The 19,568-nt window shown below is 34.7% G+C and overlaps 1 protein-coding gene across 3 annotated transcripts in view; it reads right to left on the reverse strand.

Moving 5' to 3' along the window:
* Nucleotides 1-6,894: 6,894 nt before the first annotated feature.
* LOC120327197 (basal cell adhesion molecule-like) overlaps nt 6,895-19,568 on the reverse strand; it is a 38,099-nt gene continuing 25,425 nt past the window's right edge. For 2 of the 3 annotated variants that reach the window (XM_078111519.1, XM_078111517.1), the window contains 12 exons: nt 19,412-19,490; nt 17,799-17,901; nt 16,946-17,082; nt 16,306-16,440; nt 15,295-15,408; nt 14,780-14,899; nt 13,930-14,076; nt 12,836-12,865; nt 10,807-10,914; nt 9,845-9,928; nt 9,663-9,754; nt 6,895-9,247 (listed from right to left, as the gene is read on the reverse strand). In XM_078111519.1, the coding sequence (XP_077967645.1) occupies nt 9,663-9,754; nt 9,845-9,928; nt 10,807-10,914; nt 12,836-12,865; nt 13,930-14,076; nt 14,780-14,899; nt 15,295-15,408; nt 16,306-16,440; nt 16,946-17,082; nt 17,799-17,901; nt 19,412-19,490 (1,149 nt within the window). In that variant the 3' untranslated portion in view covers nt 6,895-9,247. The remainder of the gene's footprint in view (nt 9,248-9,662; nt 9,755-9,844; nt 9,929-10,806; nt 10,915-12,835; nt 12,866-13,929; nt 14,077-14,779; nt 14,900-15,294; nt 15,409-16,305; nt 16,441-16,945; nt 17,083-17,798; nt 17,902-19,411; nt 19,491-19,568) is intronic. The other variant, XM_078111518.1, reaches the window with a different exon arrangement.

Raw genomic sequence — 19,568 nt, forward strand, 5'->3', positions numbered from 1 at the left:
GGACGGCTGAAATCAAATAATCAATTATTCGGCATACTCTGTGTTATGATAGTTTAATACAGCGGTTCCCAACCGATCCCATGGCCCACCAAGGGGGCCACAGAGCATCTGAAGGACGCAAAACTGATTTTACTTTTCTGTTTGCAAAAAAAAAACTCCCCGTCTTCCTAGTTTTATTGCTTGATAAAATTATTTTACATTTTTTTTCACTTATTTGTGCATGAATTGTTTGAACATAATGGGATTTGGGATCTGCCAATAAAAAATAACACTATATATACCCCTGCAGTAACAAACAGAGGGACCATAAGTGCTAAAAGCCTCTGTAAGGGGGCCACAAACCATGAGAGGTTGGCATTTGGCAACCACTGGTTTAGTATATTTTTTTATATGACACTTATTCACTGCTTTCACTCCGACAAGTCCCTGTACAAGAAACCACTAATATCTCACACCAACCAATATGTAACTTTTTATAGAACTGGATTCTTCGGATTTGCCTAATGCATACCCCTTATGTTACACCCTGGTGGGGGCAATGTTCCCCCTAATTTTTGTAGTATGTGTGCGCAGAAATTTTGGTGTGCGCGCACTTTTTTGGAAATGACTAATATTTGTGCAAAAACCAATGAAGAAATTTTAATAATAATAAGTAATTTTTGTTATTCAATAAGTTTTTCTATAGATTGTAAATGCTTTTGTGAAGGCTATATGTTATCAGTAGATAACAATGAACATACATGGAAAATAGTACATTACATCGAAATACGTCTGTGCGCACTAAATCTATGCGTGTGCGCAGTCTCTGAAAGCTGTGTGCGCGCGCACACCTTAGAGGGAACACTGGATGGGGGGCATATGATTTGATCTAATCTTGGGTATAAATCCCACGACTATCACCCCACCTATGGTGTAATAAATGGACCTTTCCCCGACCTTTGACCCCCGGAAAACTCTTCCTATACTTTACCATTGCAAAATTTTCGGGGCTATTTCAAGAGTGCTTTTGCAAGTTGGCGCCTGGGAAATGGGTTATGTGTTTCAAACCATCATTATGATTCATAGCATACAACAATCTGTTTTTTAAAAAGTACCGTTAAAGAATTTTAGCCTAGTTTATCACAGCTATTTCTATACTAATTTTTATTACTGCAATTAAATTAAAACTCCTAGGAAGACAGGGTGACCATTGAATTATCTGATTTACATTTAAGTTTCCAAAACACAACTGAAAACTAACGAATAGAGTTCAAAAATGCAAAAACGAGGTACGTTTACGACCACGCTTGAAAATCTATCTGAGTGAGAAAAGTGTCTGAGCGGATGCGAAAAGGGGGCATTGTTACGTCACTTTTTGCAGTTTGCTGATTGGCCAATGTCACGAAGTAAACAAGGAAGTCGATGCTCGGGGAAAGGTCCATAGGTTGGAAATTGGCAAAACAGAAAAAATTTGACAGCTTCAGAATATCGCAGTTTTTTTTTTATCAGTGTTAACTCGTTTACATTTTGTCCAGGTGATTGTCATTCTGAGAGAACTGCGCTTCCACTCTTTAACTGACCAATGAGAGCACAGCATGATGATATGGAATTATGGGTAAATGTTATGATTAATAGCTGCTTGTACAAAGCCTTGTTTATGGGGGGAAGCATAATAAATAATGTATAAGATAATTTTTATTGTCAAGCCTTCTCAATTTGTTATGCCCTGAGTAGATTTTTGAAAATTTCATTACAGATGATATTAAAAAGAAATCATATTTGAGCAGGTGCTTTATTTATACACTTGTGTAAATAATATATAGGGTGTCTATGAAATCTTGAAAATTTTTTTAAATTGCAAAGTTAATTTATCGATACCATATATTGTTTGTGCCCTCACAGATGTATTAAGAAGTAAACATACTTGAACAATTACTGATTAAAAACAACAAACCTGGTTAAGATATATTGAGAACTGACTTCATAACAAAATTGAAATTATAAAGAGGACTTTATGGACACCCTTAGATTTTCTACATCAAAGCCTGACCCTATAATTCTGCATTGCTATTATCATATTCCTATGCTGTGCAAGGTGTTTCATATCTTTGCTCTAACCAAGGCTTCAGACAAGCTGGCAATAATATGTAAAGTTCACTATGTTTTGGTAGTAACCGGATATCCGGTTAACCGCTATCCGGATAATTCAACCCTAATACCGGTAACGCAATAGAAATAAAATTGAGCATTATGATACTCTAAATTCAGAAAATTGTACCATATATCGCGTTAAACTTAAAATAAATTTGTTGTTGACCGGTACTTGGCTAGGTTCCAACTTGTCAAACTAATTTGGACAACGATATGACAGGCTTCAGAACTGTAATACAAAGGCGCACGAAACCGTCTGTTGAACGAAAGTAACCTCGGAAATTGTATTTACAGTGGGCGTTTTGTAGGCGTTGTTCGCAAATAACAACCAATCACATCGTGAGCGCGCGATTGTCTGATATAACTCGGCCACATTTGCACTATTCCGGGAACTATTTGCCCCGCGATATTCAGAAATACAGTCCGAAGAGTACAGAATCGGGTTATATCAAACACTAATTCAAAGAAACTCGAAAATGTAACGAACGTAGTTTGAGTTTTTGGAACTAGCTATAAATCATAAACTAAGTTGATCAATTTCAATACCGTGTCATCTTTTACATCATAATAGAATCTAGTAGACGTAATGTCTACATCACAATCACGTCTAAGATGATCAATATACATAACTTACAAATGCATTTCTAGTGTAATTGAATTTAATGAGTAAAGTTTTCTCTTATTTATTCAATAAATTCAGCGTGGTTATAATTGATAATTAGTGTCACACCGTAGCTGACTTGTCGATAACCGTTCGCACCTCAGTTAAAGTGTTGCAACCTCGCTCGCCATCGCAACATTCATTACCAATCACAGAAGACACAAATTTGAATTTCAGTATTCAAAAATTCAACCCCGGAGTCCAAATGGCAGCCTAATAGCCATCTATAAAGTGGCCATTCGAATGGCGATTGGGACCATAGTCTGCTTATATATAGGCATTTGTGCTTCGCGATTGCGCCATCTTAAAAATGACGTATATTATGACGAAACAAGGATGACTTGCAAATCGCCATTTTTTGTGACGTTATGACATTTCATATATCACATACAACTTACGGTATGAAGGACATTAAACACTGACGCACAGTGACATAGCCAATTCATACTGTGCAAATATTGGCTGATCAATGAAACAGCTCTCTACAAAGTGGCCATTCGAATGACGATTGGAACCATGGGTTCGTCTGCTTATATATATGCACATGTGCTTCGCGATTGCGCCATCTTAGAAATGACGTATATTATGACGAAACAAGGATGACTTGCAAATCGCCATTTTTTGTGACGTTATGACATTTTACAACTTACGGTAATGAAGGACATTAAACACTGACGGACAGTGACATAGCCAATTCATACCATGTAAACATTGACTGGTCATTACTGTTAGAGTTCTACCGATATTATTTTGGACAATGCCGATATATAACAGTACACTTCTAATCACCGTCAATAACATTTTAGCTAGATGAAAATGTTACTATGTTGTCACAAAACGTTACTATCCATCATCTTTGTATTATGACATAACAATAGGTTTCGTTTTTATTTGAAGCGCAACCATTTACAAAGTGCACAAACGAAGAGGATAGGGGGAGTTCCAAGCGACAATCATTGAATCAATATTATGTACCATATTCCCAGTAGTCCCAGTATCGCAATCGTGAGGAATACCGAGTGAAGACGCAACATCAAATAGAATAATGTCCAATCACTAATCCTCTGTTTTATTTGCTTTTGTTCAGGTTGGCTTATGAAAAGTTACATTACCAAAAGTATTACCCATAGGATCCTACTTTGAATATAATTTTAAGAAAGTTTAAACAACATAAGATAAACAGATGGAGGTTGGGAAATAATTTAACCTAACCTGAATGAAGTCAAGGAAAACTAGTTGCATAAAGAGGGCACTCGCTAAATTTGCTCTTTTCGATGGCAACTTATCAATTTCTAGTTACTGCCAGATATAGTAGGTCACGTTCGTGCGGAGAATTATATTTTTGCCGCCATTGTGAACGCGGCGGCAATCATGTGTGCCTCCTTACGTATATTGTTAAGTCACAATGACTTCGCACTAACGGACTTCCGAAAGTATTGGGTATCGACAAGGGCTGGGCATTTGAAATCGAATGTTGAATTATTCAAATCGGCTCGTTCAGACGAAAATTTCGAATCGCCGCCGTCTTTTTTTTTTGTCCGTCATCGGTCGAGGTGAAAATTCCTAAATTTTTTTTTCTTGAAGCCATATTTTTAATATGAAATCCTAATATATGTCTCTTTTCGTCTGAGTTTTCAACGAAACATATTTTTAGTGTGTGTGAACAATCAGCAAACGGTACGACTACGAGTATCTGTATCTAAATTACCACAAATTTTCGTACTTTTTGCTTTAATTGAAAATGTGTACTACACCGATACAAATGATCCCAGATCTTCTGTTTTCAAGATGGACTGTTCGAAAAAAATCATGCGTTCCCAAAGCATGCTAGTTGTCCACCTTCAAAACAGTACTGTTTATACCGCATTGTTACATCGTTATTGTGAAAATAGTATCTCAGACGGGAACTGAATGCTTATGCCCAGGACTGTCACTACGATTTAATAACAAGACAGCACTGTTCAAATATATGGACCTAGAAGGTTCTAGGGAAAATTTGCCGCAGGAAATTTCGCCGCATAGGAAATATCGCCGCATGAAAAAACCCCGCAAGATAAAAACAGTTGGCTTTTTGAAGCAACTTTTTATTTAAAAAAAGATTCGGTATTTAAAAGCATACCCAAACCCTATGAACCTAACGGTTTTTATCACAAATACTTGTTTTACATCAAAATGCTCTTGCGGCGAGATTTCCTACGGCGAATTTTCCGGCCACGGACTTAAAAAGTTATTTTTAATCAATATGCCCCCCTTCCTCCCGTATTTTAACCCTCTTTCGACGACCAAGAACCTTAACCCTTTAACACACATGAGCCAGCGGTAAGTTGTTCGGTTTTATTGAACGCACTGTATATCAATAATATTTGGGCAATGGTGAATGGTATTGTTGCATGGCACAATATGCACTATATACATATATACCAAATATATTATACAAGAAAACATTTTTACTTTACGAAATTCCAAACTTGTTACGAAATAACTCATTTATTGTTTTTATTTAAAATTAAACTCAGATGACGTCACTTCGTTATCAATTACCACACAAAATCTGAAATTTTTCTCTCGGCCACAATGCATATGTGATTTTGGTCAAAACTAACACGCTATTTTGGTGTAACAATTACCAAATTGATGACGTCATATAGTGTTGTTAGAAAGTATATATATGTAAGTAATGTCTCAGTTGGTAGAGGTTGTAAATACGAGACAACATGTTTGCCCAATAGCAAAATGGCAGATTCCTACTACTAGCAAAAACAGAAGATTAACTAAAAAAACGAAGAAATTCACAAAAAATGAAAAGTCGGCAGATAATATTAGATACATATATATTACACCCATGGATTTTCAAATATCCAATTTATTACAAAATATAGTTAGGACATTTTATCATGAGTAATCTATGAGCATTCTTCTGTGGATGTAATTTATGTGAAAGAACGGCTAGAAATACATGAAATGGCGGGAAAGCGTTCACAAAATGCAAAAAAATTATATTAATTTCATTATTTTATTACGTCATAATTATATTGTTCAATTTGATTATTATCATACAAAGGCCTTCATTGTTATGTATAATTTCTTTGTGATGTAACAAAAACATACAATTCAAAATCACACTCAAAATATTGTGTAGTTGAGTATTTACAACTGAATAAAGTGAAACTTAAAAATAAAAAAAATACGGGGAAGTACCTGTGGTTACGGGAAACCCCCCGGGGAAGTACCTTAAACCGTAATTAAAATATACAGTCTAATAACAGGATTTGTATATGCAGTTAACTTCATGGTTTGTACATGGTACACTCTCTTTTAAAATAGTGGCGGGAGGGAGGATTGACCCATATTACAACGGTTTGATATCGCAATTCAAAAATATAACATTAGGCCATTGAAGTTAAATTTATCATACTGTGAGGTCACAATATAGAACTATGATATCATAATGCAGAAAATAAAATATCATAACACACTTTTAGTGTATTATACATTGTGAGTGGAATAGTTCAAAAATCCCAATTGCATAAACGTTAACGCTTTAAACTAGATTGTAAATTCTAAATTACGGCAAATTTTCGTATTTTTTTGCCTTAAAAAATCACACTGCACTCCAGAAATCACAGACCTTCATTATTGGCGAATGACAAATTTTTATGGCGTGAAGAATAGGACTTTATATTTAATCCGAAAGGAGATGAAAGCTAAGCATGCCTGTGAGTAACTTTAGTAATGTTTACTAAGAATAGGATTTGCATATTTATCCCGAGAAGAAAGCCGAAAAGCCTACTCAATCACACCACAAACCACGGACTCTTGTCCGGTTACTATTCTGGGTCTGGTATGGAAAGCTAGGCATGTCGGTAAGTACCTTTGGTAATGTTTAATAAGGATCATAGTGGTCTTTTGTACAAGACGACACAAGAGTCTTATACCAAATATTTCCAATCTGCTCGCACAGAGTTTTTCATACAGTACACAAGGCAATACCTCATAAGTAAAACAATTAAACACCCAATTTTATGCCATTCGCCATCTTTTGTCCATTCTCATTCCACATATGTGCCATTTATTGTCCAAAACACAACATTTCATCATGCATCCCAGGTATTGTTATTTAATAGAATGTTATAAAATAATAATAAAAATATCATAAAAAAATGTCCGTATAAGACTTATTACAGAATTCGTGTGCCATACTGAAGGATAATAATGTCCCCTCAAAGAAATATCATAAAAACTAGAAAACTCACTTGAATTTTACAATAGTGTAAGATTGATTTGGATTCGGGGCGATATTTCTAAATATCTTAGGAGAGAGTTAAAATTTTTAACTCTTATGGCCGGGTTTACATTTCCTGACCAAGTTGACCAGATCGAATATTTAAACCAAATCAAAAGATGCCAAGACTAGCAGCGTGCGAGGATCAAAGAGATTGCTTTTATTTTTTTTTTCCATTTTTATTACTTTTTCTCTAAAAAGCTTGCAAACGCATACTTTTTCGTACTCATTTTGCCTCGTTGGAGACCCCGCGTGTCTCTACTATTTAATTTGATGAATTCAAAATTTTGTCATTTCCTAGAGATAACCCCAAAAGTATAACAGACTATTAAAAACATCATTGAGCAGAACTCAACAAAATATGACTTGCAACCCGATTTTACAACACTGTACATTCAAGAGAACCTCACTTATGCTTGGCACTCATCTTTTTCAACTGTAGAATCATTATTATAAAATCCAGGTGAATTTACAGTATTTTTTTACACTACAGAAATATTGTGTTGTACCGTGAAATCGCAAGAAATAAAAGCACCGTGGTAATATACACTCAAAGAAAGAAATTGGGGTTGAAATATAGTTGACAGAGATGCTAGGATAAAAGGGTTAATTTCAGCCAATAAAGGGTTAAAGTTTACTTATTTACGAAGGCTTTACTTGGGTTTAGGGATGGAAAATCAATTTAAAATCTGGGAAATAAAGATGAAGCGCCCAAAGAATTTCAGAAGTATAGAAAAATGCTGGCGGAGGATGCTGATTTGTGATTGGGATAATACTGCAAATATGCATTCGAATGATTACGACATTATAGCAGTTCAAGTAAAAGCGGAAAAAACCTGTTTAAACCGGTCAAAACAGGATTGCATTTTAAAAATTGCTAGTAAACTGATAGCAGTGGCCGGATTTGGGCATGAAGGATAGTTTTAGACTCCCAGCACCTCTAAAAACTATATTTTAAATAAAAAAGCAAGTTTGGGGCGGAAATGAATCTGGGAAAAGTGATTGTTATAATAAGTAAGTTATAATAATAATAGAGTAACATTAATAAAAAAGCAAAATAGGATAAAATATGGTTTGATTCATTATTGGTAGCATATGGGACTTGCAAGAGTACCCATAATTTTAGATCTAAGACAGTTAGGTCTTGAGGAAAGGGTTAATTGGGGGGTAAAGAGGCAAAAAAAAAAGCTGTATGACGTCATGTATTGGTTTCGCTTATTAAATAAATAAGTTTCAGCATTTTTATGAAAACATATCTTTTATATATCATGCTGCATTTTGTATAAAAGACCGAATTAAAGATTTTTGTATTTATCCCGTCGATAGAAAAGCTGATATAACGATGACTTAATCATATGACGAAACACAGCATACGATATCCGGCTACCAGTCTATGCTGGGTATGCGAATAGTTAACCAGTTATTTGTTTCATACATAAATGGAAAGTTTTTGTTTTAAAATTAAGAAAACAGGGATGGGTTAGGTTTAAATATATAAAATGTATTCCAAACTGCAGGTCATATACTACCAAGAATGAAATCAAAAATAAAGGAATCAAATTGATAGGCTCATGGTATACATAGCAAAGTATCACAGCTGAAATTGTGCTCAGGAGAATAAAGCTTGGCATATCCCGTGAATCTTTAGAATTACAATTTAGGCTGAATTTGAGTGTTTTGAGCAGAAATATAGTCCAAACGTCAACAAAAAATCATTTCTGAATTCTGTAATTTAGGTTTCTCCTGAGCACAATTTGGACTGTTTCCCAATTTCACAATTTTTTGGGAATAAATAAACTAAATTTACAACCAAATTTATTTAAAAACGAGAAAATTTCATAATATTTCCCAGTTTTATGACAAAAAAGCAAAATTTTCTTAGTGAACATATAAAATTTTGTGTGTTAATGCTGTCAAAAAATACATAAAATTGACTTGGAAAAAATTGTGACCAAATAGATTAAAAACTCAAGTTAATTTTACATAATTTTTAAAATGATACATAAAAATTGAGCAATTTGTAAAAATAGTTAGTGATAAATTCGGCTCATTTTCTCAATATTTAGGAGTTTTTTTTCTTTTTTGGGGGGTAAATACGACTCCCCATTAGTTCTTGATTGTGTTAACATGGTGGCATTGGAATGCTGAAGCTGCTATTGCTTGCCTTTTGTTCTCTGAAATCAAGAAGATAAAATAGTTTGTTATGATAGAATTTACATATTTATGTCGGGGGAAAAGAAAGTCGATAAGAAGTCTTAATCATATGGTGAACTACACCTCTCGTTCGGTTTCCAGTTCATATCAGGTATGGGATTATTCAGTCAGTTATTATTCCAACACAGATCCTACAGCCACCCATTTGCCTATATAATAGAAGGGTGTACAATAAATTTCACAGCCCCCCAATGAAATGAAAAAAAAAGTCTACTAAAAACTAAGACAACCCATTTCCCCCTTGCCTAAAAAAGCGTATTGCAAGCAAGATGTGCCACACCGCCGAGTTGAGGTTACATTAATCAGTGGTTTTAAAATGCTCATGTCTACAATAGACAAACAGACACTTCTATATTAATCTACCTATGAACCTACCTAATCACTGTTTTCTCTGTTCATTAATTTCTCTTCTTCATTGGCTTCAATAGTTTCTTCACCAGCAGCTCCTGCTGTTGCTGTACCATTTCCTGAAAAAGTCAAAGGTCAAAGTTTAACTCCAAAGAGACTCCAAAGAGTCCTGATCAATCTATATTCAATGCAAAGGACTGAATACTTACCGGCTTCTACATCACCATCGCCATTGTTGATTTCAACAGCGATATCTCCTTCTGCTGACTCTTCGCCTTTCTCTCCTTTTTTGCCTGTGAAAAACAGAAAATTATGAAAATATTATATTTGGACTTCGGGAGAAATGGAGCCAATAGAAAGGAGTAATCAAATGGCAAAATTAGCTCTTTTTAAAAAACAATTTCGTCAAAGCCTGATCCTGTGCACTCATGCAAATATGACTCATCTTTGAGTAGAGTTATGAAATCACAGAAAATCACAGAAATCACAAAACAGGAATAAAACAATATTTTCGAAGGCCATGACTTTAAGCTTGAATCAAGGCCTCAAGAATCGAATAATTTGTTTTAAACTCTGCCATGATACAAAAAAATATAGAAGTGCTAACGGTTACATATGAATTGTTACTCCCGTATTATGTATCAGGTTAGGGCGAGGGCATAATTTTATTCCAACTTTCATTTTTTTACAGATCTACTACGATTTCGGAACTGTCAGTGTTAGCCAAGTGAATATACCCCCTCCTGCCCATAGGTTTCCGTCTATTTACACAACTTGATGTAAAATAGGCGAACAAAATTAGTTAATTCCATAATGGTACACACTCCTGGAGCACTTATGAATTTGCTATTGATAATTGGAAGCCAGTACATAACGATAGGGAGTTGTAAGTGTATGTATCAGGTTGGGGTGAGGGCATAATTTTATTCCGATTTTCCTTATTTTAGTTCTATTACGATTCCGGAACTGTCTGTGTTAGCCAAGTGAATATACCCCCTCTTGCCGATAGGTTCCAGTACCTTTACACAACTTGATGTTAAGTAGGTGAACAAAATTAGTTAATTCCATAATGGTACACATACTTCTGGAGTGCCTATGAATTTACAGGTACTATTGATAATTGGAAGCCAGTACATAACGATTAGGGCCTCTGTCAGGAAATAAAACTTACATATAATTCCCTTGTTATACAAAACAGCAAGTATGATGGCGACAATCAACAGAATAACAAGGATTGCAATGATGATTCCTGCAGTTGTTCCAGAAGAGTCGGAGATCACTAAAAATAAGAAAAAAGGATTTATTTTGTGTTCGGAGGAAATTTCCGGGGAGGGAAAATTTGTATTCGCCAGAAAGGGGTAAGTATATAAATATTTATTGAAATAATAAAACAGGATTTATTTAGGTTTGGGAGAGAAGATTTATATATTATTTGTCAGCAGGGAGGGGAAAGTACCAGTATTTTGTTATTCATTACTTCAGCTTATAATAATAGAGGTGTTGAGTCAGTTTAAGCGGACATATTTATCAAAGGGGGAGGAAACAGTTTCTATATTCTATTATTCAAATGCTTAAAAATACAAAATATAAATTAAATTAAATGAAATTGAACGATTGAATTAGTATAAGTGGGCAAAAAGGGCAATATTTTGGTATTGGAGTGCGCATTGCAAGGCATAGAAAAACTATTGGACTATAAATGTTTATGTTGATGCGAGAAGAATATGAATACAAAATATTTCTTTTTTACTAGTGGACGGGAACCCACAAGGAAATAAAACTGCAAATTTGGCAGTGACATTCTAGATTTTACTAAATATACAATTAAAATAATATTTGGAAAATTCTGTAAAACTGTAAATATCACACATGGAATTATTGTGAATCTCAATGAAAACATAAAAACTTTTTATCAAAATAAAATGAAATTATACAATCAAAAAACGTGCAAATGACATGAATTTTCGAGCAACGAAAAGTTGCAAAAACAAACAAAACAAATACAAAATGTTCTCAAACTTTATTTCAAGACACAGAATTCAGATTTCTTGGGTTTGAATCCATCGGTGAGTATTAATAATTGGTTAGACTAGGTTGAATTGGAAAGACCATGGTTATCCTGAACAGTGAATTCCCCCCCCCTCCCGCCCCATAGGGGATGAACAGACTCTCTGAAATTTTGAAAACGACCCCCTAATTTTGAGGTGTTTAATTACTAACTTGAATATAATTGTATTTGAATATCCAAAGGGTGGCCAGCCAAATACATAACACATTTTTGGGGGTCACAAATAGTTTTATCAGTAATAGGAAAACATCCACCCCTCCCTAAATTTGGAAATAACCCCTCTAAAATGAAAAGCTGGGAAGGATACTCCTCCTGAACATAATCACTACTTTTCTAGAGTCTTGTTTAGAGAAATAGTATGAAATATCAATAAATCGATTCGTAAACAAATTACAATTTTAATTAATCATTTATATCTTCTAATATTGCAAATTAATTACCACACGGTGGCTTTAATTAGGCAATATACTCGGGTCTCAAGATGCTTAAAATAATTAAATTCACATTTCTAAATCAATCATAAAACTATGTTTAATTGAAAACATTTTTTGAAGAATTTAATTAAAAATCATTTAAAGATATACATTGTAACGAAATGTTTTCCCAAGTTTTCTCGAAAGCCTTAATCAGGCCGTCCATCGAGAGCAAATTAGTGCAACATTTTTTGTCATTGGGTCACAAACCAACTTCAGACGTCTAGCCAGGCCACACAAAAATTTACAGCCTTGGAGTGATAAAGGCACCAGACAAGGGGTGGGAGGTTTAATGCAGAGACAAGAGCAAATAAATATTATGTATTTCTACCCATGTGAGCGAATTTTTAAATATAAACTGTCGGATTTGGATTTTACATTTGATGAGGAAATCTGATTATTGACACGGGCTGTGGGCCCCCTGTTGCAAACTCTTGAATTCACTTCATTCAAACATCCTTTTGACAAAAGTTAATTATAGTTTTTTTTTTTTATTACCCATAACATCATTTCGTTTTCATATCCCCCTACTCCCCCCACCCCAATAAAATACATAATAATTATGAACAAACAATGCAATAATTAACATGCATTGATGAGAAAAAGTGAAATATAAAATAAAACGTGGACAAAAACAATTTCATGCAGAAATATCAAACCTCCTGCGCTGGCAACATCTCCTTTGATTTCTGATTCAGATTGTTAGATAAAAAGATAAAAGTTAGATAAGAAAGACTAGATATAGATAAGAATGTCTAACATATTAGTAGAAATATCCAAATTTCATTCAATCAAAATGTAAAACATTACTAATTTGAAAAGTATGACGCCCAAGTATGGAGTCTTTGTTCTCACATTTTTCTGGTTCAAAATTTATAGATAAAAAGATAACAGTTATATAAGAGAGATAAGAGTTAGATAAGAAAAGCTTTTATTATTAGCAGAGATGTATGAAAATACTATAATTTACAAAGGTCTCTATATTACGAATAAAGATAATCCAAATTTCTGTATTTTATGTAAATTTTCACAATTTTTGCATTGGAATCACGCAATCATCAAGTTTTTAAGAGAAATATCACATTTTGTTGCAAAAATCTTCTTTAAATATTTTAAAACGAATTTAATTGAAGATGATTCTATTGATATTAGAGTCAGGTTCAAATTTTTTCTAAACCTGCAGTTGGTTTAGAAATTTTTGGCAACTGGAAAGGTATTTTAAATGTTTTTAAATTTTAAATATTTGGAGTCCTAGTGGAATGGGTAATTGTTTCCGACTCAGTAGTCCCGAAGTATGTGAACCAAGATGGCGGACATCGAAAGGTAGTATGTGTACCAGGTTAAAGTTGGGCCAAATTTTATTCCAATTTTCCTTATTTTAGTTCTATTATAAATTCGGGGACTAGCCAAGTGACTCTCGTAGTAATTTTACCTGGATTTATGGCATAACCCTGACCTGGTACACATACTAAGTTGCGGTGTCCGTCATATTGGTTCACATACTTCGGGAGTACTTCCGACTTCACATCCCTGGAGCAAATTCCAGTTTACAGAACATCAAAAATGACGCACAACCTTTTGTGTTTTACTGAATGCATGTGTGTGTGAGATTACTAGGCACTCTCCAAGTATGTGAACCAAGATGACGCACAACCTGAACCCCAACCTGGTACACATACTAAGTTCAGGTTGTGCACCATCTTGGTGCACATATTTTGGGAGCTCCGATTACTAAATGTGAGATTATAATTACCTGGTAACTTGAATGTCTTTGTCACTGTTGCCCCATCTTCGTTTTCTGCAGTACAGGTGTAAGTCTTCTCAGATAATTCAGTCGTTAAAGTTTCAATAACTAATGTGCTTGTGAACAAATACCCAACTCTGGTTGTGGTGCTCGCAACTGAACAAAATTAAATCATTTTTGAAACAAAACTGAAGTGAATTTTTTGTAACAAAATAATATAAGAGATCTGCTGCACGTTAACACAAATATATTTCTGTAACGTTTCGCCCGACCAAAGGACTTTGAATGTTACAGAAATAGATTTGTGCTGAATTGCATAGAATAGTATGTTTATTCCTGCTACATCATCCCTATACACATACGGATCCCGGATTCGCTACCTTAGAAGTATTGAAGGAGGATTGGGAGTTAGTCTCAATGATAATTATGAAAACTGAGGTGAATTGAATTTTTTGCATGAAAGAAAATATAAGATAGAATTTTTTATATCTATCCCAGAGGGCACTAGGATAGTATTTACAAATTCCTTCTGGGAAAATGGAAAGCCGATAAGACAACTTAACCATATGGCGCAAACCACGGTCTCTCGTCTGGTTACCAGTCCATGCCGGGTATGGGATTAGTTGGCCAGTTTTTTCGCAAGTATTGACTTGATGGTGGCAGAAACCGTAACCGGAGCCAAATTCCATTCCCACCACCTCACTCAGGGTGTAATAAATTGGGCAGGCAAGTCCGACCATGAAAAATTCAGCCCTTCCGAAAAATAGTAGCATAATTCTATCAGGAGCCTTATTCAGGGCGAGAGGCACGAATAAGCGCCATAAAAAAGTGTCAACTAAATGATAAAAAAAATAATTACCATCTTCATCGCTCCATTTGAATTCGGCTGCTGGGTTTGAGTTAACAGAGCACTCTAGTGTTACACTTTCATCTTTTTTGCCTTCAACGTTTATTTCAGCTTCTCCCTCCAATATTATACCTGGGATAAGAAGAAAGAATATTAACTGAAGATAGGATTTTACAAATTTATCCCGGGGAAGAGAGAAAAAACTGATAAGACGGCTTAGTCATATGGCAAACCAAGGCCTCTCGTCTGGTTACCAGTCCATGTCTGGTATGGGATTAGTACAGAAAGAGTACAATGCGGGGCAAACTAACTCCGATATCTCATTAATCTTTTAATTCATAAGAAATTTTAAAATGTGGGAGGTTTTTTTCACCTAACCCTGTATAAGCTATACTGTACTCGAATCCAATCAAAAGGTGTTGTGGAGCCTTGGAGCAAAAGTACAAATAGTACCACAAGAAGTACAAATAGAACCACAAAAAGTACAAATAGAACCACAAGAAGTACAAATAGAACCACAAACTTACCTCTGACGCTCAAGTTGAAAGTTTTATATTTTCTTAACTGTTTGTGACCATTGTCAGCACGGCATGTGTATTCAGCTGAGTTTTCAAATATGGCGTTTTCAAAGCTAAGTGTTCCTGAAAGGAGTAAAAGGGTTATTTTTAGATTGAAAACAAGATTAAGATAGATTGGGTATCGAGGTGGGTGAAACGTTGATAAGACTGCCCAATTATATGCTGAACCATGGCCTATCATCTGGCTAATTGTGTAAACAGGAATAATATGGATTATACTACTATGTTAGGATTTATTTATTCATAAATACTAAAATCTAATATATTTGACTCAGAAAATAGTAAACTAACTTAAATTAAATTTGCTAGTTTTCACAATGCCCTCCATCTTTATATTGAAAGTTCAAAGAGGATAAGATTTACATATTTTTCAAGGGGAGAGAAAAGGGAATAAGATGGCTTAACCAATGGTGAACCACATTCTCGCGTCCGCATTGTTTTAGAGGAGTTGGTGAAAAAAAAAAAGTCTATTATGTGACTACCGATACTTCACATTCACATATGAACAGTCAATTATTGTAGTCATTGCAAATGGTACGTTGCCCATGGCCCTAAAATAACTGTTCTGTGGCCCCGTAGAGAGGGGAGAATTCTGGTTTATATAAAAGGCATAAGAATACTAGATATACTAGAAATGTTCCCTCTAAAGTGTGCACGTGTGCGCGCACACAGCTTTCAGATGCTGCGCACACGCATAGATTTACTGCGCTCAGACGTATTTCAATGTAATGTAACAATGTTCTCAGTAGGCAGGTTGAGAAAGTTTGTTGTTGGCCCACCCATTACCCGGTTAGAACGCCAAAATTTCTTCATTGGTTTTTGCACAAATATTAGTCATTTCCAAAAAAGTGCGCACACACCAAAATTTCTGCGCACACATACTACAAAAAATTAGAGGGAACATTGACCGTAAGTCACTGCTAATGTATAGCAAAAATATAAATAAAATTTTTCGCTTACCATCATCTGATACTTTTGTGTCTTCTTTGTACCATGCAACAGATGGAGGTGGGACTCCTTCAGCATTGCAAGTGACAGAGACTGGTTTTCCATATTGTATTTGGTCTTTGCCTACAACGACTGGTTCTTTGAGACCTGAAATGGAAGATGTTTTGTTAATGAAATTGTAGAGAATAGAAAATGGTGTACATTTATAACAAATTAAAAATATATATTCGACTTTCTCCATTTGCAAGACGGCATATGGTGAACCACGACGCCTCATCCGGTTACCAGTCCATGTTGGGTATGAGGTTAGTTGGCCAGTAATTTGTTTTTACTGTCCATCGGTTAGGTAAAACACCCTACAACAATGAGGAGTCCAGCAATACTCTTGCACATAATTACTTCACATAGAATTCAAACTTGCGAACCCATGCAGGGTAAGCAAAGTTGCAGGCAAGCGTATTCCTAACACTTATCACGATGAACCACATCGCCAAGCTATAGTGCAATATGTACAAATACGCAATGAACAAACTTAAAATATATACAAGATTCCATCGTAATAGAACTAAAATAAGGAAAATCGGAATAAAATCACGGCCTAACCTTAATCTGGTACACACACTACGGGAGTAACGAACCGAGATTAACTTACTGTAAACTTTAACGGTGTAGACAGATGATTGTACAGCGTTGTCTTGTTGTCTGTTATACGCAGTGCATTGGTAGGTACTGCCATCCATATCAGCAGTTACTTCAATAGTTTTTTCACTGACCTCTTCGCCATTCAACCTAAAGTTAAATGTTTGAGCAATTGAGAATGAGTAAAAAAAGATAGAGATTTCTTGAATGAATATGAATATCACTATTAGATTATTCAGTGAAATTTTATTAAAGAAATAGTGTACGCCATCTAAACATCATTTTTATAAGTTAGTACGCAATATAGAAGAAAAATTCTGGACTTAAAAAGCTGATAAAATAACCACCCCGAAATTTTTTTGACTATTCATATCTATGAATTAATCAAAACGAATGGTATGCTATGTTATCCTCCAAAAGGATTGAGCCCGTAAACTATAGCAGAGTAAGCAGAGTAGCCTATGGGTTATGTATGAAAAACAAAATATTAATTTCATCTGTGCTTTTAAAAAGAGACCTATCGGAAGTTTTATAAGAAGAAAACATTAAATGTTAAAACATTAAACAGTAGAGAAGACAGCTTAATCATATTGCGCACCCCAATCTCTCGTTAAGTTACCAGTCTATGTCGGGTATAAGATTAAAGTTAACCACTTTTCAGTTTTATATGCATGGACTTGATGTGGGAGCAGGGTGTCACCAACCAGCAGTTTTGTGATAGCACAGTGTTTCTCCCACATAATTGAAAGTATACGATTATGTGAGCCAACATACAATGGCAAGGTGTCTGCAATTCTCTGAAAATTATTTTTTCTTTCCTGATTTGACTCGAGAAAACATTTGATTTTCAATCGACGAACACTTACATAATAGTAGGCTCAGGGAATCCGTTGCCAACACATTTCAGAGTTATGGTTTCACCAAGGATTGCAATCGGTTCATCTTCGAAAGATACAGAGTTAGTTTCGTCTGAAAATGAAACTTGACATTAGAAAAATGCTTCTCAATAGTGTTTAATGCATCTCAGGAGCATTAAAGATGATAAGATGGCTTAATCATATAGAGCAGGGCTACTCAACTATTTTTACCGAAGAGTCGCATACAAAACTTCAAAACTATTTGGGTCCGGTGTTTCCTTCCAGAAATTATATTTCGGCTTCCTTAAACACGTATTCCTCGACCGGCTAATGATTATTAGCTAATCAATATTGTTTATAATGGTGTTACAGTTCTTTTCATATACCGGTATATTCAGAACTATAAAAGTTATTTTTTGAAAGGAAACTTCAAAAACGGGGCTAATGATCCAAAATAAAGAACAAGGTGCGGTCCAAATCCAATACTTGAAAGGGTGGGATTCAGACAGCGGTCTGCCAGTTGAGTAGCCCTGATATAGAGCACAAAAAGTTGTTCCCCATTATCACACAGATAAAGGCTGTGAGTCGTTAACTTAGCATAGATTTTTTAGATTTACATCCACACAAGCATCATTATAAAACTGTACGGATACAGATATTTGAAAACTGAACTAAAATTATTTTAACGTAAGTAAAAGTGGTGGGACAGCTTGTGACATCAAAACATCTCAAGTTGGACTCAAGTTCAGCATTTATCAATGACTCGAAAAACTCGAGTTATCAAAATAAAATGACTCAAGACTCGTACACACAACTAATTGCCAGCGAGAATCAGTGATTGATATTTTGGTGGAATCTTCAAACATTTGACAATGCTAATAAGGCTAAGAATTAAAGTCCAAAATGCCACTTTCACTGATCCCCTGTGTCCTTTTCTTTTTTGATTAAATATAAATTTTGTGAAAAGTATTTTTTATTTCAATGATAAAGAAGTTAGTTATATTACTAAGTTTCAATAACTTCTTAGTTTGGTTACAAATTTTCGCCATGTTGTTTGAAACGCATGATCCGCTGTATATATATATATATTTTTTTTGTTTACATAAAGAATTATTTATTATAGTTTAAAGCCGACTGATATTATTAGTGCAACTAAGTTTCCAACTATATCTCATGTTGACATCATTTTTCACCTTGTTATTCTTACCCGTTCAGGTTATATCGTGTTTATTTTGAGTCCCAATTCATTATTGGGTATAATCTGTTTACATTTATATTATTTTTTGTTCCTAAAGTTTGTAAAAATATTACTGGTTTAACTTTTTCATTAAGTCATCTCAAAATTTGAATCTTATTCATACAAGAGAAATAGGTGGGAGTTGACCTCGATGACCGCATGGTCGTATCGCTCCCTCCTGTCCATACCAAAACAATTATTGTTGCTACTTTTTTACTGTATTGATGACTGCAATTTTTTTGGTTTGCAAATTAATAAATCTCTCTCTCTCTCTCTCTTTGATTGACCAGACTGAGACCCGTAAATTGACTTGACTCACGACTTCAGGATTTCGGGACTCCAAAAGGGTACTGATAATTTATAGTTGAATATTCAATCAACTCACAGTTAACATTGAACTTGGGCATGGTGTAGTTCTTCTCATAGACTTTCATCTCTCCTTCCATTTCATAAGATATTTTCACCTGTACAGATAGAAATTGTTGAAAAAATTTTAAGAATTATTCTGCAGAAGGTAAAGATATTTTTTTAGGAGAATATAT

The sequence above is a fragment of the Styela clava genome, chromosome 4 (assembly GCF_964204865.1).
Source record: "Styela clava chromosome 4, kaStyClav1.hap1.2, whole genome shotgun sequence".
NCBI lineage: Eukaryota > Metazoa > Chordata > Ascidiacea > Stolidobranchia > Styelidae > Styela > Styela clava.